The following is a 27,853-nucleotide window of genomic DNA, read 5'->3' as shown; positions in this document are numbered from 1 at the left end:
CATTAAGTGCATAAACATTTCAGTGAAGAGCTAATCTCATTTAGTTTAGGCATTAAGCTGTTTAACGAAACTCTCGGAGTGCAGTGGCATTGACATATATCATGTCCACATTCTCATATAAGTTTTCTTCAGGCTTCTCATGTGGCTGCAGACAGTCCATGATGCATTGGTGCAGGAAGACGTACTGGGACTGCAAAGAAACAAACCAAAGTTGCCAGTCATGTGAAAAGCAGATCTCTTTGTAGTGAGAGAGCTAATACACATGTTGTATTGTGGCTAATACTTCCTTGTTTAGAGTAATACTACAGTAAACTGTGTAGATGTGTACAGTATGAATCAATATATCTAGTTGAAATTTAACTGGAGCAGCATAAAAGCTTTTTTAGGTTTATTTAGAGATTCAAATGAGCAACTACATGGAGATCTAAGCATAACTTCCCTATGCCAGAGTACTGTAACAGTGTTTATGCTCTATCACTAGCTGTCATTAAATATCAAAAGAGATTTCTCCAAAGATGTAAGTGGGCGCCTAATAACTGAAGATCAGCTCAGCCTGAAGCAACTAAATGAACAGTGTTACCTCTGTCTGCACCATGTGTGGTCGATTCAGTCTCATCTTGTGCACAAAGGCATTGATGCCCACTGCTTTCTCTCGCTCCAGCTGCTGAAGCAGCACATCCAAGGCAATAATAGTGCCTGTCCTCCCCACTCCAGCACTAACAGAGAGACAACAGTGAAAGGTAAGAAGTCAGTGACCAGGTGTAACGGTCATAAAAGAATATTTTATGTATAATTTTAAAAGCAGGTGCATCATAATTGCAGTATGCCGCTGACATTCATCCAAAGTACAGGTTACTGGAGCTCAGGTGGAAACCAGTTCTCATTCTGTACCTGCAGTGAACCACAGTGGGTTCCCCAGTTCCCTCTGTCTTTATGTGCTGTCTGAACACTTCTCTGAACTGGATCAGGACTTCACTGCCCTGTGGCACTCCGTGGTCAGGCCAGGAGGTAAAGTGGAAATGTTTCACAGTGCGCTCTTCTGAGGTGTTTTTCTGTGAAGAAGATTCACATAAATAGGTCAGTTTGTACAACCAGTATAGTGTACACAAAGCAAATGTACAAAAATTCAAACAGACTGAGTAGATACAGTCCAAATATTCAGTCTCTTTGTTTTGCTTTGTCACTTGGAGATATATTAATAGCCAACCTATTTAGTTACATCTTTCAAATGTTTAAAATGAGCTGTTACATACATATTTCAGTGTAAATTCCCTCAAAGTCCAGTTGAACTCTTGCTGCTCAGATCTGTTGGTGACCTGCATCTCTCCATAAAGGCAAGTCTCTCTGTCAGAGGGCCAGTATTGTTCACACTTAGTCTAGGAAATGGAAACATACAAAAACAAAATTTTAATCATTGATCTCTATCAGCTCTTTGTAGAACCAAAAGTTTTGAAAACACTGAAATACAAATAATTGTGTGCACAGTAAAACATGTTAATTGTACACACATAAGCTACAAGAGCAAATTGTTCAAAACAGCTCATTGATTTTTTAAAGTTGGCTCATCCTTTAAAGTCTGATGATAAACCCATCCCAAACCTTCCTGGACACTCACCCGTCTTCCCTCGGTACAGTTGGTTACCATAACGATGCCTTTCACTCTTTGTTCCCAGATCATCCTCCAGAAATCATTGACTGTAGCAGGAAGAGGACCCTGAGTCGCAATGTACTCTCGGTTGTTCTTGTAGCCCTAAGAAGCAATTGTCAAAGTTAATGTTGTATCCTTCTCTTGCTTTTATATTTCCTGTATATATATATATGTATTTTATTTTTATACCGTCTGTTATGTTGTTTGTGTTGCACCACTGAGGGGTTGCACGAGAATCAAGTTGGAACAGTAATGTCCAATGATGACAATAAAGTATTCTGATTCTGATTGTGATTCTGTAATGCTCAGCAGAATGTAAAACATAGTTTTATGCACATGAAGTCACATGAAGTCAGCTCTACAAACACTGCTAGACTTCAAATGAATGTGCAGCTGCAACAATTGTTTGCTGTTTGCTGTTTTGTTTGACAGCTTGAGTCAATATTGATTGAGAACTCTTACTGTATGATGGTATATTTTAGTTAAATAAAGAATTTAATTTAGTGATAGTCAGTTATCAAATAATACATACTGGCATGTAACTGGCATTGATGTAGTCAGCCCCAGTGGGATTCGATGTACTTAGCTTCACTCGACACCAGTCATCTAGGTTGAAAAAGCAGAAGATGGTTTAACTGTAATTCACCACAGCAGCTAGAACGAGTCAATAGATCTGTCACAGTTCAGCAGTGAGGGGACGAGCTTACATGGCAGAATGTTGCTGAAACGGTTTCTGGCCTTGTTCTCAGGCAGGAGCGCTACCTTTCGTGTCTGCTCCGTGCCAACAGGAAGAAGTTTCTACAGGAAAGTTGGCAGATGACACGCCATGTGATTGAGACAAAGGTTAAACAGAAAATAAATTGAACAGTTCCATGACTGTACAGACACACTATTACAATACTGCACAGAAATAGGAAAGAATAGAAGAGGAAGAACAAAGTACAATTAGCTTTTTTATGCACCTCATATTCCTCACTGAAACCTCTGTTCTCATCTGCACTCAAGTGGTAGAAATGGTCTGGAAACTTTGCGACAGAAATAGCTCTGAAAAAAATGAAAAAGAACACAAATGCACATTACCAAACACATTACAAAATGATGATCTCTCCCAAATGTATCTAATTTTGAAGACAAATGTACGGTGGCACTGAAGGGCAAATGACAACAACAAAAAGAAAAACACAATGGCAAAAAGGAAAACACGACATTAACAAAAACACAACATTGTGTTTTGTTTAATGTTGTTGTGTTTTCCTTTTTGCCGTTGTGTTTTTGTTAATGTCGTTGTGTTTTGTTAATGCCGTTGTGTTTTTTTTGTAGTTATGTTTTGTTTGTTGTGTTTTCCTTTTTGCCGTTGTGTTTTTGTTAATGTTGTTGTGTTTTTATTAATGTCGTTGTGTTTTTGTTAATGTCGTTGTGTTTTTATTAATGTCGTTGTGTTTTTGTTAATGTCGTGTTTTCCTTTTTGCCGTTGTGTTTTTGTTAATGTCGTTGTGTTTTCCTTTTTGCCATTGTGTTTTGTTCAATGTCGTTGTGCTTTCCTTTTTGCCGTTGTGTTTTGTTTAATGTTGTTAATGTTGTTTTTGTTAATGTTGCGTTTTTGTTAATGTCATTGTGTTTTTGTTAATGTCGCTGTGTTTTTGTTAATGTCGTTTTATCCTTTTTGCCATTGTGTTTTTCTTAATGTCTGTCACAGTCTGTTCTGGGGCCTGTTTCAGGAAGCAGGTTTAACAAACTCTGAGTTAAAACCTTTACTCTAGATTGACCAACTCTGAGCTGTCAAACTCAGAGTTTTCGGTTTCAGAACAAGTGTTAACAGTTAGTTCAATCAACTCTGAGTCAAAGTAACTCTGAGTGAAGCTCGTGCATGAGGAGATACCAAGCCCTCATCAATGGAGCACAGATAACATGATTCACCATGACAACAGGAGAAACAAAGGGCTCAGTCCTCCCACTTCTCCCCAAAGGATTTAGAAATATTAATGAATACATGCAGACAATGAGTATATATTTAAGAAAAGACAGTCAACAGTGAGTATTAATGAAAAAAAAAGAGAAACATTTTGTCTCGAGTGGTCGATTTATTCAACATTTATATTCTGTGTATGTGTGTGTGCGTGGCACATTTAACATTCATGCAGATCCCAACAGGTACAAAACATAGGCCTACTTGGCAGCAACTGAATATGAAATATAAAAATATAGCTCAAACAAGTAAGGTATTGATTACAAGCAATTGTGGTGTTGTTTAGCCTGCCCTACCTCATTAAACAGCATTTAAATGCTACATTCAACATGTGATATATATTTCAGTAGTTGATGAAATCTTCTAAGCAAAGAAGAAAGTACATTTTTCAGCCATCCCAACACTGCCAGTATTTAATATTGTCTATTTGAAAGCAACAACTACATGCCTTTATACATACAACACTAAAAAAGTAAACGTTTAAGTGTAATAGTCAAATTTAGTTTTATGTTTGGGCACTTTCACCGTAATTTAACAGTAGCTGGTATAGAGAGAGAGAAAGTTCCTCACTGGTAGCGAACCAGCAACATTGCCACTGTGAAGCAAGAGCAGTAATCACTTGGCTATCAATCACCTTCAAATATTGCCATTGTGACAGCCCGACAGACGGTTGCCTTGGAAACATGAACTTATTCTGAACTGAGAGCATGTCCATGTGGTGTCGTACAGACGATACGAGGGCTGAGAATATTGTTCAGATAAATTATTGATTGTACAAAAAAATGAAAACACTCAAACAGAACATCATCAGAGAATGATAAAACATCCCAGCAGGGTCTGATCACCCTCTGACGGAAATGTATGCTTCGTATTTGTGCTTCAATATTAACTGACTCTTTAAGAAAAGGACACACCATGTCTGACAGCTCCTTCAGTCTGCGGGCTTCAACTAAAAAGGAGGAGAAACTCAGGGTTAGTTGAAGAAAACCTGCTAGCGAGCAGGTTAGGTTCACGGAGTATGTTGCCAGAGTAACTGACTCAGAGTTAAGCTGAACTGGCTTTGTGAAACTGAAAAACCAGAGTTTCCCTCATCTCAGGGTTAACCAACTCAGAGTTTTCACTAAACCTGCTTTCTGAAATGGGCCCCAGCTTTCTGAAAAAGGCCCCTGCTCTTCTCCTGCTGCTGGTAACTTTCTTTGCTCTACCCCTGCTAATCAGCCACACCCACCTCATCAGTTAACTCTGTTCACCTGGGCTTCATCAGTAATCACCTGGACTTTCAGCTGCACCCCATCTGTAATCAAGCCTGTGTATATATACTTCTGTTGTCCACTCACTCTTTGCCAGATCGTCATTTTGCATTTTACACTTCTACATGCCAGACCTTCCAGCAATTATTCACGGACTGATTCCCTGGTTTCGACCCTGCTTGCTTTTGACCTCCTCTCCTCGTGTCTTCGCCGGTAAACGATCCTGTCAGGAGAGCACAGAACTTCCAGCTTTGTCAACCTCATGTCCGTGAGTGCTACTGGCAGAGTCTTACCTACTGCCAACTCTGTCTTACCTGTTGTCTAACACATTCTGTATGTACCTGTTCAGTTACCTTGTGGACTAAAATAAAAGACATTTTCATATTGCTCACTGGTACTCTGTACTGCAACCTCCATCCGTTACAATGTCATTGTGTTTTCCATTTTGTAGTTGTGTCGTTAATGCCGTTGTGTTTTCATTTTTGCCGTTGTGTTTTGTTTAATGTCAATGTCGTTTTTGTTAATGTTGTTGTTTTCCTTTTTGTAGTTGTGTTTTGTCAACGTCGTTGTCTTTTTGTTAATGTCGTGTTTTCCTTTTTGCTGTTTTTTTTTTTTTGTTAATGTCCCGTTTTTGTTAATACCGTACCGTCCTCTTCCACTTATCCGGGGTCGGGTCACGGGGGCAGCAGCCTAAGCATGGAAGCCCAGACTTCCCTCTCCCCAGCCACTTCGTCCAGCTCTTCCCGGGGGATCCCGAGGCGTTCCCAGGCCAGCCTAGAGACATAGTCTCTCCAGCATGTCCTGGGTCTTCCTCGGGGTCTCCTACCGGTGGGACGTGCCCTGAAGACCTCACCAGGGAGGCGTCCGGGTGGCATCCTAATTAGATGCCCGAGCCACCTCATCTGGCTGCTTTCGACGCAGAGGAGCAGCGGGTCTACTCCGAGCTCCCTCCGGATAAATGAGCTTCTCACCCTATCTCTAGGTCTATCTGTAGGTGAGGGTAGGAACGAAGATCGACTGGTAAACCGAGAGCTTCACCTTTTGGCTCAGTTCTCTCTTCACCACGACGGATCTGTGCAGAGTCCGCATTACTGCAGATGCCGCACTGATCCGCCTGCCGATCTCACGCTCCATCCTTCTCTCACTCGTGAACAAGACCCCGAGGTACTTGAACTCCTCCACTTGAGGCAAGCATCTCATCCCCGACCCGAAGAGTGCACTCCACCCTTTTCCGGTTGAGGATCATGGACTCCGATTTGGAGGTGCTGATTCTCATCCCGACCGCTTCACACTCGGCTGCAAACCGATCCAGTGAGAGTTGGAGGTCACGGTCTGATGAGGCCAACAGGACCACATCTTCCGCAAAAAGCAATGACCCAATCCTGAGGTCACCAAACCGGAACCCCTCCACACCCTGCCTGCGCCTAGAAATCCTGTCCATAAAAATTATGAACAGGATCGGTGACAAAGGGCAGCCCTGGCGGAGTCCAACCCTCACCGGAAACAAGTCTGACTCATTGCCGGCAATGCGGAACAAGCTCTGACACCGGTCATACAGGGAACGGACGGCCCTCATCAGGGGGTCCGGTACCCCGTATTCCCGGAGAACCCCCCACAGGACTCCCCGAGAGACATGGTCGAATGCCATCTCGAAGTCCACAAAACACATGTGGACTGGTTGGGCAAACTCCCATGCACCCTCTAGGATCCTGCAGAGGGTGTAGAGCTGGTCCACAGTTCCATGGCCCGGAAGAAAACCACACTGCTCCTCCTGAATCCGAGGTTCGACTATCCGACGGACCCTCCTCTCCAGCACCCCCGAATAGACCTTACCAGGGAGGCTGAGGAGTGTGATTCCCCTGTAATTGGAACACACCCTCCAGTCCCCCTTCTTAAAAAGAGGGACCACCACCCCAGTCTGCCAATCCAGAGGCACTGCCCCCGATGTCCACGCGATCATGCAGAGTCGTGTCAACCATGACAGCCCCACAACATCCAGGGCCTTGAGGAACTCGGGGCGGATCTCATCCACCCCCGGGGCCCTCCCACCGAGGAGCTTTTTAACCACCTCGGCGACCTCCACCCCAGAGATAAGAGAGCCCACACCCGAGTCCCCAGGCCCTGCTTCCTTACCGGAAGGCGTGTCGGTGGGATTGAGGAGGTTTTTGAAGTATTCCTTCCACCAAGCCACAACGTCCCGAGTCGAGGTCAGCGGCGCACCGTCCCCACCGTACACAGTGTTGACAGCGCACTGCTACCCCCTCCTGAGACGCAGGATGGTGGTCCAGAATCTCTTCAAAGCCGTCAAAGTCTTTTTCCATGGCCTCACTGAACTCCTCCCATGTTGGGGTGTTTGCCTCAGCGACCACCTTAGCTGCGCTCCGCTTGGTCTGCCAGTACCTGTCTGCTGCCTCCGGAGTTCCACAGGCTAAAAAGGTCCTATAGGACTCCTTCTTCAGCTTGACGGAATCCCTCACCGCCGGTGTCCACCAGCGGGTTCGGGGATTGCCGCCACGACAGGCACCGACCGCCTTGCGGCCACAGCTCCGCTCGGCCGCCTTAACAATGGAGGCACGGAACATGGCCAACTCGGAATCAGTGTCTCCCGCCTCCCCTGGTATGTGGTCGACGCTCTCCCGGAGGTGGGATTTGAAACACTCTCTGACAGCAAACTCTGCCAGACATTCCCAGCAGACCCTCACAATACGTTTGGGTCTGCCAGGTCTGACCGGCATCCCCCCCCCCACCATCGTAGCCAACTCACCACCAGGTGGTGATCAGTTGACAGCTCCGTCCAAGACATGCGGCCGCAAGTCCGACTACACGACTACACGACTACAAAGTCAATCATCGAACTGCGGTCTAGGGTGTCCTGGTGCCAAGAGCCCTTATGCCTGAACATGGTGTTCATTATGGACAATCTGTGACAAGTACAGAAGTCCAATTACAGAACACCGCGCAGGTTCAGATCGGGGGGGGGGGGGCGTTCCTCCCAATCACACCCTTCCAGGTCTCACTGTCACTACCAACATGGGCGTTGAAGTCCCCCAGCAGAACAAGGGAATCCTCAGGGGGAGTGTTTTCCAGCACCCCCTCCAAGAAGTCCAAAAAGGGTGGATACTCTGAGCTGCTGTTTGGACCATAGGCACAAACAACAGTCAGGATCCGTCCCCCCACCTGAAGGCGGAGGGAGGCTACCCTCTAGTCTACCGAGGTAAACTCCAACATAAAGGCACCAAGCCGGGGGGGGAAAAGTATTGCCACCCCTGCCCGGCGCCTCTCACCAGTGGCAACTCCAGAGTGGACGAGAGTCCAACCCCTCTCGAGGAGACTGGTTCCAGAGCCCTTGCTGTGCGTCGAGGTGAGGCCGACTATATCTAGCCGGAACTTCTCAACCTCACGCAACAGCTCAGGCTCCTTCCCCACCAGAGACGTGACGTTCCACGTCCCTAGAGCTAGCTTCTGCAGCCGAGCGTCAGACTGCCAAGGTCCCCACCTTCGGCTGCCGCCCAGCTCACATTGCACCCGACCCCTTTGGCCCCTCCCACTAGCGGTGGGTCTGTGGGAGTGGGGTCCCATGTCCCTTCGTCAGTGTGTGCCCAGCCGGGCCCCATGGGCAAAGGCCCGGCCACCAGGCGCTCGCCACCGAGCCCCACCCCCAGGCCTGGCTCCAGGGGGGGGCCCCAGTGACCCGCGTCCGGGCAAGTGACACGAAAAACCATCAGTCTTTATCATCATTAGGGTCTTCTGAGCTACCTTTTGACTGGCCCGACAACTGAGCTCCTAGTCATTGGGAGAAGTTTTTGTTTTTGTTGTTATTATGTTTTCCTTTTTGCTGTTGTGTTATTGTTAATGTTGTTGTGTTTTCCTTTTTGCCATTGTGTCTCTGTTAATGTTGTTGTGTTTTCCTTTTTGCCATTGTGTCTCTGTTAATGTTGTTGTGTTTTCCTTTTTGCCATTGTGTCTTTGTTAATGTCGTGTTTTCCTTTTTGCTGTTGTGTTTTGTTTAATGTCGTTCTGTTTTCCTTTTTGTCGTTGTCGTTTGCCCTTCAGGGTCACCATACAAATTAACCTTTTTTTCTCATTAACTAACAAGGGTGTTAACATTATGTAGAGATGATTAAGATTGTACTTACTTGCTTTTTTTAGATTCACGAGAACCCTCAATGAATGTTTGTCTGCTGTGGGAAAGAAGCAAAGACATTGTTTGCTTGAGTCTGATTGACCACATTTTGCCAAAATAACAAGTAGTGTTGTCACTGAGTTTGCACCAACCTGATAATATCTGGTCTTTTAAGCAAAATGAAGACCACTAGAAAGACCAGAACACCAAAAAGCAGGACAGCAATCACTGACCCTGCAATGACTCCTACAGGGAGCAAAATCTGGATTAAATGCTTTGTAACATACAGTACAGTAATAAGTAATAAGATAAGCATCACAGTCACATTAACTTTTCTCCGCTAGGGTGACTATTGCAGTGTAAAAAATAAGAGACAATTGTTTAAAACGTACATCAGGAAAATATATGTATGTATAATATGTTCACTTGACTCACCCCTTGGATCAGTCTGGCATTGGAAAACATAAGGTGTACAACTCATCACTTTCTCAGACAGTAGAGCTATAGACACCTCATATGATTTTGCAGGTTGGAATCCAGGTATTATGATCTTCTGTGTCTCATTATCATACTTTTCTGTCTTCCCAGTCACATTCACCTCCACTTCAGTCCACAAACCCTTCGGTTTATCAAAGACAATAAGGATAGAGTAGCCAGCTGCAACGTTCTCACATCGAGCCTTTACATCTGCAGGAGCTGAGTGAAAACAAGTGGAAAGATGCCTTAACAGTCACAAACAACATTTACCAGCAGGACACAGTGTAAATATGTGATTTAGCGAAAAGAACAAAAATACAAATTCAAGCATACATTCATTCAATACATATTTGATGAAAATTAAACCAAAATCTATACTCCAATGCAAAACATTAAAAACATTCAATTGTCTTTTACTCCAATCATCTGCCAATCATTCTGTGATTCAAGTTTTAGTGAAATGAAGATTTGCTGATTTAATGTCACGCAGGCACAAAAAACGTCAAGCACCACTGGGGGAATTGATGGACAGAAAAAAAACCTTCATTCATCACACACACATTTATCAATGTAAATGACTGAATATGTTGTAACTAATGAATAATAGTTTTGTATACTTTTGTATAGTTCAATAATAAGTCATTCCATTATGATATTTTCTCAACAGCAGTGATATTCAGTGAGCAGCATCCATCTGTTAATAACAAACTTGAAATCAGATATTGTTACAGAGCTCTGTTCTTGGTCTTGTTGTGGGGCTTTATAAGAGGAAACACATCTTACCAGCGACTGCAGTTAGGTTTACTCCACTGCTTCTGACATTTTCAAACACAGTGAAGAGACTGAAGTCATATTTAGTCCCACTTGTGAGTTCTGATACATTGTATGTCACATTATCTTCCTGTGATGCGGTGACATTTATCTCATGTCCATTGAACACAAGTATATAGTTGAGGATGTTATTCACTTTGTTCCACTGCAGAGTTATACTGGTCTCATTTTGTCCAACTGATTTAAAGTTGTCTGTGTTACGAGGAGCTAGGATATAAAGAGAGATAGAGAAGAAACTGTAACAAAGTTTGATTTAAAAAAATAATATAATACACAATAATATAATACGCAGCTACTAGCCCCTCCCTAAGCTACTACCTTATCATGGTGGAGGGGTTTGCGTGTCCCAATGACCCCAGGAGCTCAGTTGTCGGTGGCTTTTATGCCCCTGGTAGGGTCTCCCATTGCAAACAGGACAAAGGGTAGCTCAAAAAGACCCCTTATGATGAGTTCTACAAATGTTCTCACCATGTCCCTCGCCCGGACGTGGGTCACCGGGCCCCCCCCTCCCCCGGAGCCAGGCCTGGGGATGGGGCTCGGTGGTGAGCGCCTGGTGGGCGGTCCGACCCTCGGCTGCAGAAGTGAACTCTAGGGACGTGGAACGTCACCTCTCTAGTGGGGAAGGAGCCTGAGTTGGTGCGCAAGCTTGAGAGGTTCGGGCTAGATATAGTCGGCCTCACCTCAACGCACAGCAAGGGCTCTGGAACCAGTCTTCTCGAGCAATACTTATTGCCCCCCGGCTTGGTGCCTGTATGTCTACCCCGGTAGACGAGAGGGTAGCCTCCCTCTGCCTTCGGGTGGGGGGACGGATCCTGACTGTTGTCTGTGCCTATGGTTCAAACAGCTATCCACCCTTCTTGGACTCCTTGGAGGGTGTGCTGGAAAGTACTCCCTCTGGGGATTCCCTCGTTCTGCTGGGGAACTTCAACGCTCACGTTGGCAGCGACAGTGAGACCTGGAGGGGTGTGATTGGGAGGAAGGCCCCCCCGGATCTGAACCTGAGTGGTGTTCGGTTATTGGACTTCTGTGCTCGTCACAGGTTGTCCATAATGAACACCATGTTCAGGCATAAGGGTGTCCATATGTGCACTTTGCACCAGGACACCCTAGGCCGCAGTTCGATGATTGACTTTGTAATTGTGTCATCGGACTTGTGGCCGCATGTCTTGGACACTTGGGTGAAGAGAGGGGCGGAGCTGTCAACTGGACCACCATCCGGTGTCTCAGGAGGGGGAACAATGCATCGTCAACACTGTATAAGGTGGGGACGGTGTGCTGCTGACCTCGACTCGGGACGTTGTGGATCAGTGGAAGGAATACTTCGAAGACCTCCTCAATCCTACCAACACGCCTTCCGGTAAGGAAGCAGGGCCTGGGGACTCGGGTGTGGGCTCTCTTATCTCTGGGGCGGAGATCGCTGAGGTGGTCAAAAAGCTCCTCGGTGGCAGGGCCCCGGGGGTTGATGAGATCCGCCCTGAGTTCCTCAAGGCCCTGTATGTTGTGGGACTGTCATGGTTGACACGACTCTGCAGCATCCCGTGGACATCAGGGGCAGTGCCTCTGGATTGGCAGACTAGGGTGGTGGTCTCTCTTTTTAAGAAGGGGGATCACACTCCTCAGCCTCCCTGGTAAGGTCTATTCGGGGTGCTGGAGAGAAGGGTCCGTCGGATAGTCGAATCTCGGATTCAGGAGGAGCAGTGTGGTTTTCGTCCGGGTTGTGGAACTGTGGACCAGCTCTACAGCCTCTACTGATCCTTGAGGGTGCATGGGAGTTTGCCCAACCTGTCCACATGTGTTTTGTGGACTTCGAGAAGGCATTCGACCGTGTCCCTTGAGGAATCCTGTGGGGGTTTCTCCGGGAGTACGGGGTATCGGACCCTCTGATAGGGGCCGTCCATTCCCTGTAGGACCGGTGTCAGAGCTTGGTCCGCATTGCCGGCAATGAGTCGGACTTGTTTCCGGTGAGGGTTGAACTCCGCCAGGGCTGCCCTTTGTCACCGATCCTGTTCATAATTTTTATGGACAGGATTTCTAGGTGCAGTCAAGGCATTGAGGGGGTCCGGTTTGATGACCTCAGGATTGGGTCGTTGCTTTTTGCGGATGATGTGGTCCTGTTGGCCTCATCAGACCGTGACCTCCAACTCTCACTGGATGGGTTCGCCACCGAGTCTGAAGCGGCCAGGATGAGAATCAGAAACTCCAAATCGGAGTCCATAATTCTCAACCGGAAAAGGGTGGTATGGACTCTCCGGGTCGGGGATGAGATCCTGCCCCAAGTGGAGCAGTTCAAATACCTCAGGGTCTTGTTCACGAGTGAGGGAAGGATGTAGCGTGAGATCGACAGGCGGATCAGTGCGGCATCTGCAGTAATGCGGACTCTGCACAGATCCGTCGTGGTGAAGAGAGACCTGAGCCAAAAGGCGAAGCTCTCGGTTTACCAGTCGATCTTCGTTCCTACCCTCACCTATGGTCATGAGCTTTGGGTAGTGACCGAAAGAACAAGATCGCTGGTACAAGCGATCGAAATGAGTTTCCTCCGTAGGGTGGCTGGGCTCTCCCTTAGAGATAGGGTGAGAAGCTCAGTTATCAGAAGAAGATCAGAGTAGACCCGCTGCTACTCTGCATCAAGAGGAGCCAGATGAGGTGGCTCGGGCATCTAGTCAGGATGCCTCCCGGACGCCTCCCTGGTGAGGTGTTCAGGGCACGTTCCACCGGTAGGAGACCCCGGGGAAGACCAAGGACACGCTGGAGAGACTGTCTCTCGGCTGGCCTGGGAACACCTCGGGATCCCCCGGGAAGAGCTAGACAAAGTGGCTGGGGAGAGGGAAGTCTGGGCTTCTCTACTTAGGCTGCTGCCCCCGTGACAGGACCCCGGATAAAGCGGAAGAAGACGAACGAACGGGCAAAATGTAATGAACAGCAAAATGTTGTGTTTTCTGTAACTTTTCAAAAAAGCTTCATTCAATTTCAGTATTTTATCAAACACAGTCAAAAATGCTAAGTTAACTCTGTCCTTGGTCTTTTTGTGGGGCTTTATAAGAGGAAACACATCTTACCAGTGACTGCAGTTAGGTTTACTCCACTGCTTCTGACATTTTCAAACACAGTGAAGAGACTGAAGTCATATTTTGTCTCATTTGTGAGTCCTGATACAGTGTATGTCACTTTATCTTTCTCTGATATTGTGACATTTATCTCCTGTCCATTGAACACAAGTATATAGTTGAGGATGTTATTCACTTTGTTCCACTGCAGAGTTATACTGGTCTCATTTCGTCCAATTGATTTAAAGTCCTCTGCGTTACGAGGAGCTAGGATGTAAAGAGACATAGAGAAGAAACTGTAACAAAATTTGATTTTAAAGAATGACAGCTTACACCTGACAAAATATTGTGTATTGTATAACTTTTGAAAACAAATAATATTTTGCAATGAATAACATTAGTAGCCGCAGTCAAACTATTAAATGAGCAGCACTCATCTATTGATGAGAAACTTTAAATTAGATATTGTTACAGAACTCTGTCCTTGGTCTTGTTGTGGGGCTTCATAAGAGGAAACACATCTCACCAGTGACTGCAGTTAGGTTTACTCCACTGCTTCTGACATTTTCAAACACAGTGAAGAGACTGAAGTCATATTTAGTCCCACTTGTGAGTCCTGGTACAGTGTATGTCACTTTATCTTCCACTGATGGAGTGACCCTTATCTCACTTCCATTGAACACAAGTATATAGTTGAGGATGTCATTCACTTTGTTCCACTGCAGAGTTATACTGGTCTCATTTTGTCCAATTGATTTAAAGTCCTCTACGTTACGAGGAGCTAGGATGTAAAGAGACATAGAGAAGAAACTGTAACAAAATTTGATTTTAAAGAATGACAGCTTACACCTGACAAAATATTGTGTATTGTTTAACTTTTGAAAACAAATAATATTTTGCAATGAATTACATTAGTAACCTGAGTCAAACTATTAAGTGAGCAGCACTCATCTATTGATAAGAAACTTTAAATTAGATATTGTTACAGAACTCTGTCCTTGGTCTTGTTGTGGGGCTTCATAAGAGGACACATCTCACCAGTGACTGCAATTAGGTTTACTCCACTGCTTCTGACATTTTCAAACACAGTGAAGAGACTGAAGTCATATTTAGTCCCATTTGTGAGTCCTAATACAGTGTATGTCACTTTATCGTTCTGTGATGCAGTGACATTTATCTCATGTCCATTGAACACAAGTATATAGTTGAGGATGTCATCCACTTTGTTCCACTGCAGAGTTATACTGATCTCATTTTGTCCAATTGATTTAAAGTCCTCTGCATTACGAGGAGCTAGGATGTAAATAGAGATAAGAGAGAAGAAACTGAAACAAAGTTTGATCTAATCTTTACATACTATTCAGGGTCTAATTGACCCATTTTTTGTACATTAAAAGAAATAAAAACATTCAAACTTTTCTTTTTAGCTAGAAATTTGACGATTTATTTTAATGTGACTCAGAATGTACAAAAATGGAAATATTTTACAACTTTCTAAACATGTTTTAGTGCAGGTAATGCACAAAATTACACACAAAATTATGTATAGAGATTAATTATGAAGGCGATACTGTGGAATTCTTGAATATGAACAGTGTGTAAAGGTTAAAACAATAACATGACATACACAGCAAAATGTTGTATTTTCTGTAATTTTTCAAAAAAGCTTCATTCAATTTTAGTATTTTATCAAACACAGTCAAAAATACTAAGTGAAGTCTGTCCTTGGTCTTGTTGTGGGGCTTTATAAGAGGAAACACATCTTACCAGTGACTGCATTTAGGTTTACTCCACTGCTTCTGACATTTTCAAACACAGTGAAGAGACTGAAGTCATATTTAGTCCCATTTGTGAGTCCTGATACAGTGTATGTCACTTTATCTTCCTGTGATGCAGTGACTTTTATCTCATGTCCATTGAACACAAGTATATAGTTGAGGATGTCATTCACTTTGTTCCACTGCAGAGTTATACTGGTCTCATTTTGTCCAATTGATTTAAAGTCGTCTGCATTACGAGGAGCTAGGATGTAAAGAGAGATAGAGAATAAGCTGTAACAAAGTTTGATTTAAAAAAATAATATAATACACAATAATATAATACGCAGCTACTAGCCCCTCCCTGAGCCACTACCTTATCGTGGTGGAGGGGTTTGCGTGTCCCAATGACCCCGGGAGCTCAGATGTCAGGGGCTTTTATGCCCCCGGTAGGGTCTGCCATGGCAAACAGGTCCAGGGGGAGGGGCCAGGCAAAGGGTAGCTCAAAAAGACCCACGTCAAAAACGTAACGTGGGTTACTGGGGCCCCCCCCTGGAGCCAGGCCTGGAGATGGGGCTCGGTGGCGAGCGCCTGGTGGCCGGGCCTTCTCCCATGGGGCCCGGCCAGGCACAGCCTAAAAAGGGGACATGGGCCCCCCCTCCCACAGACCCACCACCAGTGGGGGGGCCAAAGGTGTCGGGTGCGTAGAGAGCTGGGCGGCAGCTGGGGGCGGGGACCTTGGCGGTCCAACCCTCGGCTGCAGAAGCTAGCTCTAGGGACGTGGAACGTCACCTCTCTAGTGGGGAAGGAGCCTGAGCTGGTGCACGAGGTTGAGAAGTTCGGGCTAGATATAGTCGGCCTCACCCCAACGCACAGCAAGGGCTCTGGAACCAGTCTTCTCGAGAGGGGTTGGACTCTCTTCCACTCTGGAGTTGCCACTGGTGAGAGGCGCCAGGCAGGGGTGGCAATATTTATTGCCCCCCAGCTTGGTGCCTGTATGTCTAACCCGGTAGATGAGAGGGTAGCCTCCCTCCGCCTTCGGGTGGGGGGACGGATCCTGACTGTTGTCTGTGCCTATGGTTCAAACAGCAGCTCAGAGTATCCACCCTTCTTGGACTCCTTGGAGGGTGCTGGAAAGTACTCCCTTTGGGGATTTCCTCGTTCTGCTGGGGGACTTCAACGCTCACGTTGGCGGCGACTGGAGCGGTGTGATTGGGAAGAACAGGCCCCCCGATCTGAACCCGAGTGGTGTTCGGTTATTAGATTTCTGTACTCATCACAGGTTGTCCATAATGAACACCATGTTCAGGCATAAGGGTGTCCATATGTGCACTTGGCACCAGGACACCCTAGGCCGCAGTTCAATGATTGACTTTGTAGTTGTGTCATCAGACTTGCGGCCGCATGTCTTGGACACTTGGGTGAAGAGAGGGGCGGAGCTGTCAACTGATCACCACCTGGTGGTGAGTTGGCTACGATGGTGGGGGAGGATGCCGGTCAGACCTGGCAGACCCAAACGTATTGTGAGGGTCTGCTGGGAATGTCTGGCAGAGTTTGCTGTCAGAGAGTGTTTCAAATCCCACCTCCGGGAGAGCGTCGACCATGTACACGGGGAGGCGGGGGACATTGAGTTCGAGTGGACCATGTTCAGTGCCTCCATTGTTGAGGCGGCTGACCGGAGGTGTGGCCGCAAGGTGGTCGGTGCCTGATGTGCCAGCAATCCCCGAACCCGCTGGTGGACACCGGCAGTGAGGGATGCCGTCAAGTTGAAGAAGGAGTCCTATAGGACCTTATTGACCTGTGGGACACCAGAGGCAGCAGGCAGGTCCTGGCAGGGGAATGCAACTGCAGCGGTCACTGAGGCAAAAACTCAGACATGGGAGGAGTTCAGTGAGGCCATGGAAAATGACTTCTGGACGGCTTCGAAGAGATTCTTGACCACCATCCGGCATCTCATTAGGGGGAAGCAGTGCATCGTCAACACTGTATATGGTTGGGATGGTGCGCTGCTGACCTCGACTCGGGACGTTGTGGATCGGTGGAAGGAATACTTTGAAGACCTCCTCAATCCCACCGACACACCTTCCGGTAAGGAAGCAGGGCCTGTGGGCTCTCCTATCTCTGGGGTGGAGGTCGCCGAGGTGGTCAAAAAGCTCCTCAGTGGCCGGGCCCCGGGGGTTGATGAGATCCGCCCTGAGTTCCTCAAGGCCCTGGATGCTGTGGGGCTGTCATGGTTGACACGACTCTGCAGCATCACGTGGACATCGGGGGCAGTGCCTCTGGATTGGCAGACTGGGGTGGTGGTCCCTCTTTTTAAGAAGGGGGACCGGAGGGTGTGTTCCAACTATAGGGGGATCACACTCCTCAGCCTCCCTGGTAAGGTCTATTCGGGGGTGCTGGAAAGGAGGGTCCGTCGGATAGTCAAATCTCAGATTCAGGAGGAGCAGTGTGGTTTTCGTCCGGGTCGTGGAACTGTGGACCAGCTCTTCACCCTCTACTGATCCTTGAGGGTGCATGGGAGTTTGCCCAACCAGTCCACATGTGTTTTGTGGACTTCGAGACGGCATTCGACCGTGTCCCTTAGGGAGTCCTGTGGGGGATCTCCGGGAGTACGGGGTATCGGACCTCCGAAACGGGCCGTCCGTTCCCTGTATGACCGGTGTCAGAGCTTGGTCCACATTGCCGGCAATGAGTCGGACTTGTTTCCGGTGAGGGTTGGACTCCACCAGGGCTGCCCTTTGTCACCGATCCTGTTCATAATTTTTATGGACAGGATTTCTAGATGCAGTCAAGTCGTTGAGGGGGTCCGGTTTGGTGACCTCAGGATTGGGTCATTGCTTTTTGCAGATGATGTGGTCCTGTTGGCCTCATCAGACCGTGACCTCCAACTCTCACTGGATGGGCTCGCCGCCGAGTCTGAAGCAGCCGGGATGAGAATCAGCACCTCCAAATCGGAGTCCATAATTCTCAATCAGAAAAGGGTGGAATGCACTCTCCGGGTCGGGGATGAGATCCTGCCCCAAGTGGAGCAGTTCAAGTACCTTGGGGTCTTGTTCACAAGTGAGGGAAGGATGTAGCTTGAGATCGACAGGCGGATCGGTGCGGCGTCTGCAATAATGCGGACTCTGCACAGATCCGTCGTGGTGAAGAGAGAACTGAGCCGAAAAGCAAAGCTCTCGATTTACCAGTTGATCTTCGTTCCTACCCTCACCTATGGTCATGAGCTTTGGGTAGTGACCGAAAGAACAAGATCGCTGGTATAAGTGGTCGAAATGAGTTTCCTCCGTAGGGTGGCTGGGCTCTCCCTTAGAGATAGGGTGAGAAGCTCACTTATCAGAAGAAGATCGGAGTAGACCCGCTGCTACTCTGCATCAAGAGGAGCCAGATGAGGTGGCTCGGGCATCTAGTCAGGATGCCTCTTGGACGCCTCCCTGGTGAGGTGTTCAGGACACGTCCCACCGGTAGGAGACCCCGGGGAAGACCAAGGACATGCTGGAGAGACTATGTCTCTCGGCTGGCCTGGGAACACCTCGGGATCCCCCGGGAAGAGCTAGACAAAGTGGCTGGGGAGAGGGAAGTCTGGGCTTCTCTACTTAGGCTGCTGCCCCCGTGACCCGACCCCTGATAAAGCGGAAGAAGACGAACGAATGGGCAAAATATAATCAACAGCAAAATGTTGTGTTTTCTGTAACTTTTCAAAAAAGCTTCATTCAATTTCAGTATTTTATCAAACACAGTCAAAAATGCTAAGTTAACTCTGTCCTTGGTCTTTTTGTGGGGCTTTATAAGAGGAAACACATCTTACCAGTGACTGCAGTTAGGTTCACTCCACTGCTTCTGACATTTTCAAACACAGTGAAGAGACTGAAGTCATATTTCATCCCATTTGTGAGTCCTGATACAGTGTATGTCACTTTATCTTTCTGTGATGCAGTGACATGTATCTCATGTCCATTGAACGCAAGTGTATAGTTGAGGATGTCATTCACTTTGTTCCACTGCAGAGTTATACTGGTCTCATTTTGTCCAATTGATTTAAAGTCCTCTGCATTACGAGGAGCTAGGATGTAAATAGAGATAAGAGAGAAGAAACTGAAACAAAGTTTGATCTTATCCTTACATACTATTCAGGGTCTAATTGACCCATTTTTTTACATTAAAAGAAAAAAAAACATTCAAACTTTTCTTTTTAGCTAGAAATTTGACGATTTATTTTAATGTTACCCAGAATGTACAAAAATGGAAATATTTTACAACTTTATAAACATGTTTTAGTGCAGGTAATGCACAAAATTACACACAAAATTATGTATAGAGATTATTTATGAAGGTGATACTGTGGAATTCTTGAATATGAACAGTGTGTAAAGGTTAAAACAATAACATGACATACACAGCAAAATGTTGTATTTTCTGTAACTTTTCAAAAAAGCTTCATTCAATTTTAGTATTTTATCAAACACAATCAAAAATACTAAGTGAACTCTGTCCTTGGTCTTGTTGTGGGGCTTTATAAGAGGAAACACATCTTACCAGTGACTGCAGTTAGGTTTACTCCACTGCTTCTGTCATGTTCAAACACAGTGAAGAGACTGAAGTCATATTTAGTCCCATTTGTGAGTCCTGATACAGTGTATGTCACTTTATCTTCCTGTGATGCAGTGACATTTATCTCATGTCCATTGAACACAAGTATATAGTTGAGGATGTCATTCACTTTGTTCCACTGCAGAGTTATACTGGTCTCATTTTGTCCAATTGATTTAAAGTCGTCTGCGTTACGAGGAGCTAGGATGTAAAGAGACATAGAGAAGAAACTGTAACAAAATTTGATTTTAAAGAACGACAGCTTACTCCTGACAAAATATTGTGTATTGTATAACTTTTTAAAACAAATAATAAATTGCAATAAATTATATTAGGAGCCTAAGTCAAACTATTAAGTGAGCAGCAACCGTCTATTATTGATCAATTTTACATTAGATATTGTTACAGAACTCTGTCCTTGGTCTTGTTGTGGGGCTTTATAAGAGGAAACACATCTTACCAGTGACGGCAGCTAGGTTTACTCCACTGCTTCTGACATTTTCAAACACAGTGAAGAGACTGAAGTCATATTTAGTCCCATTTGTGAGTCCTGGTACAGTGTATGTCACTTTATCTTCCTGTGATGCAGTGACATTTATCTCATGTCCATTGAACTCAAGTGTATAGTTGAGGATGTCATTCACTTTGTTCCACTGCAGAGTTATACTGGTCTCATTTTGTCCAATTGATTTAAAGTCGTCTGCGTTACGAGGAGCTAGGATGTAAAGAGACATAGAGAAGATACTGAAACAAAATTTGATTTTAAAGAATGACAGCTTACACCCGACAAAATATTGTGTATTGTATAACTTTTGAAAACAAATAATATTTTGCAATGAATTACATTAGTAGCCTCAGTCAAACTATTAAGTGAACAGCACTCATCTATTGATAAGAAACTTTAAATTAGATATTGTTACAGAACTCTGTCCTTGGTCTTGTTGTGGGGCTTTATAAGAGGAAACATATCTTACCAGTGACTGCAGTTAGGTTTACTCCACTGCTTCTGACATTTTCAAACACAGTGAAGAGACTGAAGTCATATTTAGTCCCACTTGTGAGTCCTGATACAGTGTATGTCACTTTATCTTCCTGTGATGCAGTGACATTTATCTCATGTCCATTGAACGCAAGTATATAGTTGAGGATGTCATTCACTTTGTTCCACTGCAGAGTTATACTGGTCTCATTTTGTCCAATTGATTTAAAGTCGTCTGCGTTACGAGGAGCTAGGATGTAAAGAGACATAGAGAAGATACTGAAACAAAATTTGATTTTAAAGAATGACAGCTTACACCTGACAAAATATTGTGTATTGTATAACTTTTGAAAACAAATAATAAATTGCAATAAATTATATTAGGAGCCTAAGTCAAACTATTTAGTGAGCAGCAACCGTTTATTATTGATCAATTTTACATTAGATATTGTTACAGAACTCTGTCCTTGGTCTTGTTGTGGGGCTTTATAGGAGGAAACACTATCTTCATATAATCCAGTTACATTTATCTCACTTCCATTGAACACAAGTATATAGTTGAGGATGTCATTCACTTTGTTCCACTGCAGAGTTATACTCACCACCAAATATTGGTCTAAAGGTTAAAACAATAACATGACATACACAGCAAAATGTTGTATTTTCTGTAACTTTTCAAAAAAGCTTCATTCAAGTTTAGTATTTTATCAAACACATTCAAAAATGCTAAGTGAAGTCTGTCCTTGGTCTTGTTGTGGGGCTTTATAAGAGGAAACACATCTTACCAGTGACTGCAGTTAGGTTTACTCCACTGCTTCTGACATTTTCAAACACAGTGAAGAGACTGAAGTCATATTTAGTCCCATTTGTGAGTTCTGATACAGTGTATGTCAATTTATCGCCCTGTGATGCAGTGACATTTATCTCATGTCCATTGAACTCAAGTATATAGTTGAGGATGTCATTCACTTTGTTCCACTGCAGAGTTATACTGGTCTCATTTTGTCCAATTGATTTAAAGTCGTCTGCGTTACGAGGAGCTAGGATGTAAAGAGACATAGAGAAGGAACTGAAACAAATTTTGATCTAATCCTTACATACTATTCAGGGTCTAATTTGACCCATTTTTTGTACATTAAAAAAAAACAAACATTCAAACTTTTCTTTTGAGCTAGAAATTTGACGATTTATTTTAATGTGCCCCAGAATGTACAAAAATGGAAATATTTTACAACTTTCTAAACATGTTTTAGTGCAGGTAATGCACAAAACACAGACAAAATTATGTATAGAGATTACTTATGAAGGCGATACTGTGGAATTCTTGAATATGAACAGTGTGTAAAGGTTAAAACAATAACATGACATACACAGCAAAATGTTGTATTTTCTGTAATTTTTCAAAAAAGCTTCATTCAATTTTAGTATTTTATCAAACACAGTCAAAAATACTAAGTGAACTCTGTCCTTGGTCTTGTTGTGGGGCTTTATAAGAGGAAACACATCTTACCAGTGACTGCAGTTAGGTTTACTCCACTGCTTCTGACATTTTCAAACATAGTGAAGAGACTGAAGTCATATTTAGTCCCATTTGTGAGTCCTGATACAGTGTATGTCACTTTATCTTCCTGTGATGCAGTGACCTTTATCTCATGTCCATTGAACACAAGTATATAGTTGAGGATGTCATTCACTTTGTTCCACTGCAGAGTTATACTGGTCTCATTTTGTCCAATTGATTTAAAGTCGTCTGCATTACGAGGAGCTAGGATGTAAAGAGACATAGAGAAGAAACTGAAACAAAATTTGATTTTAAAGAATGACAGCTTACACCTGACAACATGTTGTGTATTGTATAACTTTTGAAAACAAATAATATTTTGCAATGAATTACATTAGTAGCCTCAGTCAAACTATTTAGTGAGCAGCACCCATCTATTGATAAGAAACTTTAAATTAGTTAGTGTTACAGAACTCTGTCCTTGGTCTTGTTGTGGGGCTTTATAAGAGGAAACATATCTTACCAGTGACTGCAGTTAGGTTTACTCCACTGCTTCTGACATTTTCAAACACAGTGAAGAGACTGAAGTCATATTTAGTCCCACTTGTGAGTCTTGATACAATGTATGTCACTTTATCTTCCTGTGATGCAGTGACATTTATCTCATGTCCATTGAACACAAGTGTATAGTTGAGGATGTCATTCACTTTGTTCCACTGCAGAGTTATACTGGTCTCATTTCGTCCAATTGATTTAAAGTCGTCTGCGTTACGAGGAGCTAGGATGTAAAGAGACATAGAGAAGAAACTGAAACAAAATTTGATATTATCCTTACATACTATTCAGGGTCTAATTGACCCATTTTTTGTACATTTAAACAAAAAAAAACATGAAAACTTTTCTTTTTAGCTAGAAATTTGACGATTTATTTTAATGTGACTCAGAATGTACAAAAATGGAAATATTTTACAACTTTCTAAACATGTTTTAGTGCAGGTAATGCACAAAATTACACACAAAATTATGTATAGAGATTAATTATGAAGGCGATACTGTGGAATTCTTGAATATGAACAGTGTGTAAAGGTTAAAACAATAACATGACATACACAGCAAAATGTTGTATTTTCTGTAACTTTTCAAAAAAGCTTCATTCAATTTTAGTATTTTATCAAACATAGTCAAAAATACTAAGTGAACTCTGTCCTTGGTCTTGTTGTGGGGCTTTATAAGAGGAAACACATCTTACCAGTGACTGCAGCTAGGTTTACTCCACTGCTTCTGACATTTTCAAACACAGTGAAGAGACTGAAGTCATATTTAGTCCCACTTGTGAGTCCTGATACAGTGTATGTCACTTTATCTTCCAATGATGCAGTGACATTTATCTCCTGTCCATTGAACACAAGTGTATAGTTGAGGATGTCATTCACTTTGTTCCACTGCAGAGGTATACTGGTCTCATTTTGTCCAATTGATTTAAAGTCGTCTGCGTTACGAGGAGCTAGGATATAAAGAGACATAGAGAAGATACTGAAACAAAGTTTGATTTTAAAGAATGACAGCTTACACCTGACAAAATATTGTGTATTGTATAACTTTTGAAAACAAATAACAAATTGCATTAAATTACATTAGTAGCCTCAGTCAAACTATTAACTGAGCAGCACTCATCTATTGATGAGCAACTTTAAATTAGATATTGTTACAGAACTCTGTCCTTGGTCTTGTTGTGGGGCTTTATAAGAGGAAACACTATCTTCATATAATCCAGTGACATTTATCTCACTTCCATTGAACACAAGTATATAGTTGAGGATGTCATTCACTTTGTTCCACTGCAGAGTTATACTCACCACCAAATATTGGTCTAAAGGTTAAAACAATAACATGACATACACAGCAAAATGTTGTATTTTCTGTAACTTTTCAAAAAAGCTTCATTCAAGTTTAGTATTTTATCAAACACAGTCAAAAATACTAAGTTAAGTCTGTCCTTGGTCTTGTTGTGGGGCTTTATAAGAGGAAACACATCTTACCAGTGACTGCAGTTAGGTTTACTCCACTGCTTCTGACATTTTCAAACACAGTGAAGAGACTGAAGTCATATTTAGTCCCACTTGTGAGTCCTGGTACAGTGTATGTCACTTTATCTTCCTGTGATACAGTGACCTTTATCTCACTTCCATTGAACTCAAGTATATAGTTGAGGATGTCATTCACTTTGTTCCACTGCAGAGTTATACTGGTCTCATTTTGTCCAATTGATTTAAAGTCGTCTGCGTTGCGAGGAGCTAGGATGTAAAGAGACATAGAGAAGAAACTGTAACAAAGTTTGATCTAATCCTTACATACTATTCAGGGTCTAATTTGACCCATTTTTTGTACATTAAAAGAAAAAAAAACATTCAAACTTTTCTTTTGAGCTAGAAATTTGACGATTTATTTTAATGTGACTCAGAATGTACAAAAATGGAAATATTTTACAACTTTCTAAACATGTTTTAGTGCAGGTAATGCACAAAATTACACACAAAATTATGTATAGAGATTAATTATGAAGGCGATACTGTGGAATTCTTGAATATGAACAGTGTGTAAAGGTTAAAACAATAACATGACATACACAGCCAAATATTGTGTTTTCTGTAACTTTTCAAAAAAGCTTCATTCAATTTTAGTATTTTATCAAACACAGTCAAAAATACTAAGTGATCTCTGTCCTTGGTCTTGTTGTGGGGCTTTATAAGAGGAAACACTATCTTCATATAATCCAGTGACATTTATCTCACTGCCATTGAACACAAGTATATAGTTGAGAATGTCATTCACTTTGTTCCACTGCAGAGTTATACTCACCACCAAATATTGGTCTCACTTTGTCTAACTATATATAAATATACAATCCTTGTGAATACATATCACCATGTTACTGCAAGTTTTATATTGTGCAACTGATAAATGGGAGAGAATGCATAAGCAGAAAATAGAAGTATAAGTAAATACAGCTGCTTGTCTTTGATTTGCATGTCACAGGCAAAATTATTCCAAATGTATTCTCAAACATCACCTACCAGTGGCTGCAGTAAAAGGAAATCCAGTGCTGTCGACTCCATTATGTGTCGTGAAGAGAAAAAAATCATATTTTGTCCCAGCACTCAAACCAGTGACTGCATGTGTAACTGATGGCTCTTCAGGAGTTGTAGTAATGGGTTCCACCTTCTCAATGCTATTGTTAACATACTTCAGGAAGTATGTTGAGATGTCATTAACCTTGTTCCACCTCAGAGTTATACTGCTCTCAGTTTGGGTCAACACCATCACCTTCTGCACATTTTCAGGAGCTAAAAAGACAAAGAGTTTTATTTTAGAAACAAGTCAGACATATCACCACCAAATATTGGTCTCACTTTGTCTAACTATATATACAATCCTTGTGAATACATATCACCATGTCTCTATATTAGCTACTGCAAGTTTTATTTTGTACAACTGATAAAAGTGAATGCATAACCAGAAAATAGAAGTATAAGTAAATACAGCTGGTTATCTTTGATTTGCATGTCAAAGGTAAAATTATTCCAAATGTATTCTCAAACATCACCTACCAGTGGCTGCAGAAAAATTGTATCCAGTGCTGTTGACTCCATTTTGTGTCGTGAGGAGCAAAAAATCATATTTTTTCCCAGCACTCAAATCAATGACCGTATTTGTAACTGATGTGTCTTCAGTAGTTTCATTGATAAAGTCCTCCTTCTCAATGCTATTGTTAACATACTTCAGGAAGTATGTTGAGATATTATTAACCTTGTCCCACGTCAGAGTTATACTGCTCTCAGTTTGAGTCAACACCATCACCTTCTGCACATTTTCAGGAGCTAAAAAGACAAAGAGTTTCATTTTAGAAACAAGTCAGACATATCACCACCAAATATTAAGGAAAGCAGTTCATACTTACGTGGTTTAGTTGTTGTTGTTGTTGTTGTTGTCAGCGTGGTTGTTTGTGGTGTTGCTGTTGTTGTTGCTGTCACCGTTGTGCCTGGTGTGGATGTTGTGGTGGAGTTAGTGGCACCCTGAAAACAGAACAGCAACAGAATAATTAAGTTACAGCAAGATGGACCTCATTCCAAATATATGAAGTTTAAATTCACATAGTGTTTCACTTATTTAATCTGCACCATTGACAGAAGACATGAAAAAGGGACATTGTGTTTTCTATTTGCATTTCCATTTCCTTGTTGCTTTACCAGGAGGGACACTGAAAATGGAAATGAAAAGGGAAAACGACTCAGCAAATCCATTTTTCAATAGGATAAAGGAAAAGCAACAAGGAAATGGAAATGCAAATAGAAAACACAATGTCCCTTTTAAATGCCCGATTAAAAGTTATATTCTTAATTCAGTTTGCAAATTCACTTATTTATTTATGTTTTTAAATCTGCATTTTATAAATGATTTTGAAATTCAATCATTTATTTGGGAATTAATTCATGTATTTTCAAAATGAGGCTTTAAATAACTTTTTAAAATCCATTTTTATAATTCCTCCTTTTAATTGTGAAATTAGTTATTAATTAATGACATGCTTTTTTTTCCTTTTTCAGTAAGCCTTCTGGTCCTCCACAATTATATTCCATTGTCACTGATATGTATAGATTCCAGAATTTTAGGGTAACCTTCTGTTGAATAAAGGTACACTATCTGATCACTATCAAAGTGGAAAGAGAAAAAAAACTTACCCAAAGCAGACTCAGGAAGACACACAGCAGCAAGTGGTCTGAGGTGATTTTGAAAGATAAATGCCTCATCATTGTAATGTTTTAGTAAGCTGCAGACATACTATAAACTTGTTAAATTCCTTTGTTTTGCCGGTCCAAGCTGAACTTCAGGTTTCTATTTTCAGTGCTGCCAAACAAACAGCACTTCAGGTTGGCAAATAATGCCTTTGAGTCCAAGCTGACGTAGTCCAATATTAACTTTATTTCAGAGGTGTTGGCTTTTAATTCTTAACCATCTCCTCCTCTTGTAACCTCTGGTCTGAGCTCATATTGGCAAGTGACTGAGTAAATAGCTAATTCTCAATGTTGGCCTTGTACAACCATAGAGACATTTGCCCCGCCTCATTGTGTGCCACATGTCAAAGTTACAGATCAGTGCATCTGTTTTACATGTTCACTCGTGTGAATAGCTCCATATCTGCTATATGTTTGTCATTACTAGTTTCATGTTCATCACTTTACCTTTATAATGTGTAAACAAACATTTTCTATCTATCATAATGTTATAGAGGACCCTGCTGGCAGATATATCATGGTCCAAGGTACTTTATTATCTGAAAATATAAATCTGATAAATGTTTACAGTCCAAATGAAGATGACCCCAAATTCTATTTCAATTTATTCCTTAAAATTTCAAATCTCTCTGGAAACTGTGTAGTAGAGGGTGACTTCAACTGCACACTGGATCCGTCAAGTGATAGATCATCAGGCTTTGATAATACCCATACCAGGTCGAGAGTTAAATTTATTGGATATGTGGAGATATGGAAACCCAAGTGCAGTGGAATACTCCTGTTATTCTAGCACTTATAAAACTGATTCGCGTATAGATTATTTCCTAGTTTCAGCATTATTTGTTTCCAAAATTAAAGAGTGCCAATATAGCAGCATAGTCTTATTTGACCATGCAG

The 27,853-nt window shown here is 42.9% G+C and overlaps 1 protein-coding gene across 1 annotated transcript; it reads right to left on the bottom strand.

The window, feature by feature from the left end:
- Positions 1–26,063, bottom strand: LOC128381131 (receptor-type tyrosine-protein phosphatase H-like). Its single transcript, XM_053341081.1, has 30 exons — positions 25,772–26,063; positions 25,238–25,507; positions 24,347–24,457; positions 23,953–24,033; positions 23,413–23,667; positions 22,687–22,941; positions 22,173–22,427; positions 21,448–21,702; positions 21,198–21,278; positions 20,658–20,912; positions 20,144–20,398; positions 19,630–19,884; positions 18,902–19,156; positions 16,680–16,828; positions 16,203–16,331; positions 15,541–15,730; positions 15,107–15,361; positions 14,378–14,632; positions 13,866–14,120; positions 9,423–9,683; positions 9,140–9,233; positions 4,723–4,767; positions 2,611–2,692; positions 2,356–2,446; positions 2,181–2,254; positions 1,616–1,750; positions 1,254–1,376; positions 892–1,052; positions 581–716; positions 1–190 (listed from the first exon to the last, which is right to left on the bottom strand). The coding sequence occupies exons 1-30, from the start codon at positions 26,061–26,063 to the stop codon at positions 62–64; spliced, it is 5,439 nt and encodes a 1,812-aa protein (XP_053197056.1). The 3' UTR covers positions 1–61.
- Between the last annotated feature and the right edge of the window lie 1,790 nt (positions 26,064–27,853).

Source organism: Scomber japonicus, chromosome 20, assembly GCF_027409825.1.
Source record: "Scomber japonicus isolate fScoJap1 chromosome 20, fScoJap1.pri, whole genome shotgun sequence".
NCBI lineage: Eukaryota > Metazoa > Chordata > Actinopteri > Scombriformes > Scombridae > Scomber > Scomber japonicus.
Note: the sequence above shows the minus strand (reverse complement) of the source record. Positions and strands in the feature narration are given on the sequence as shown.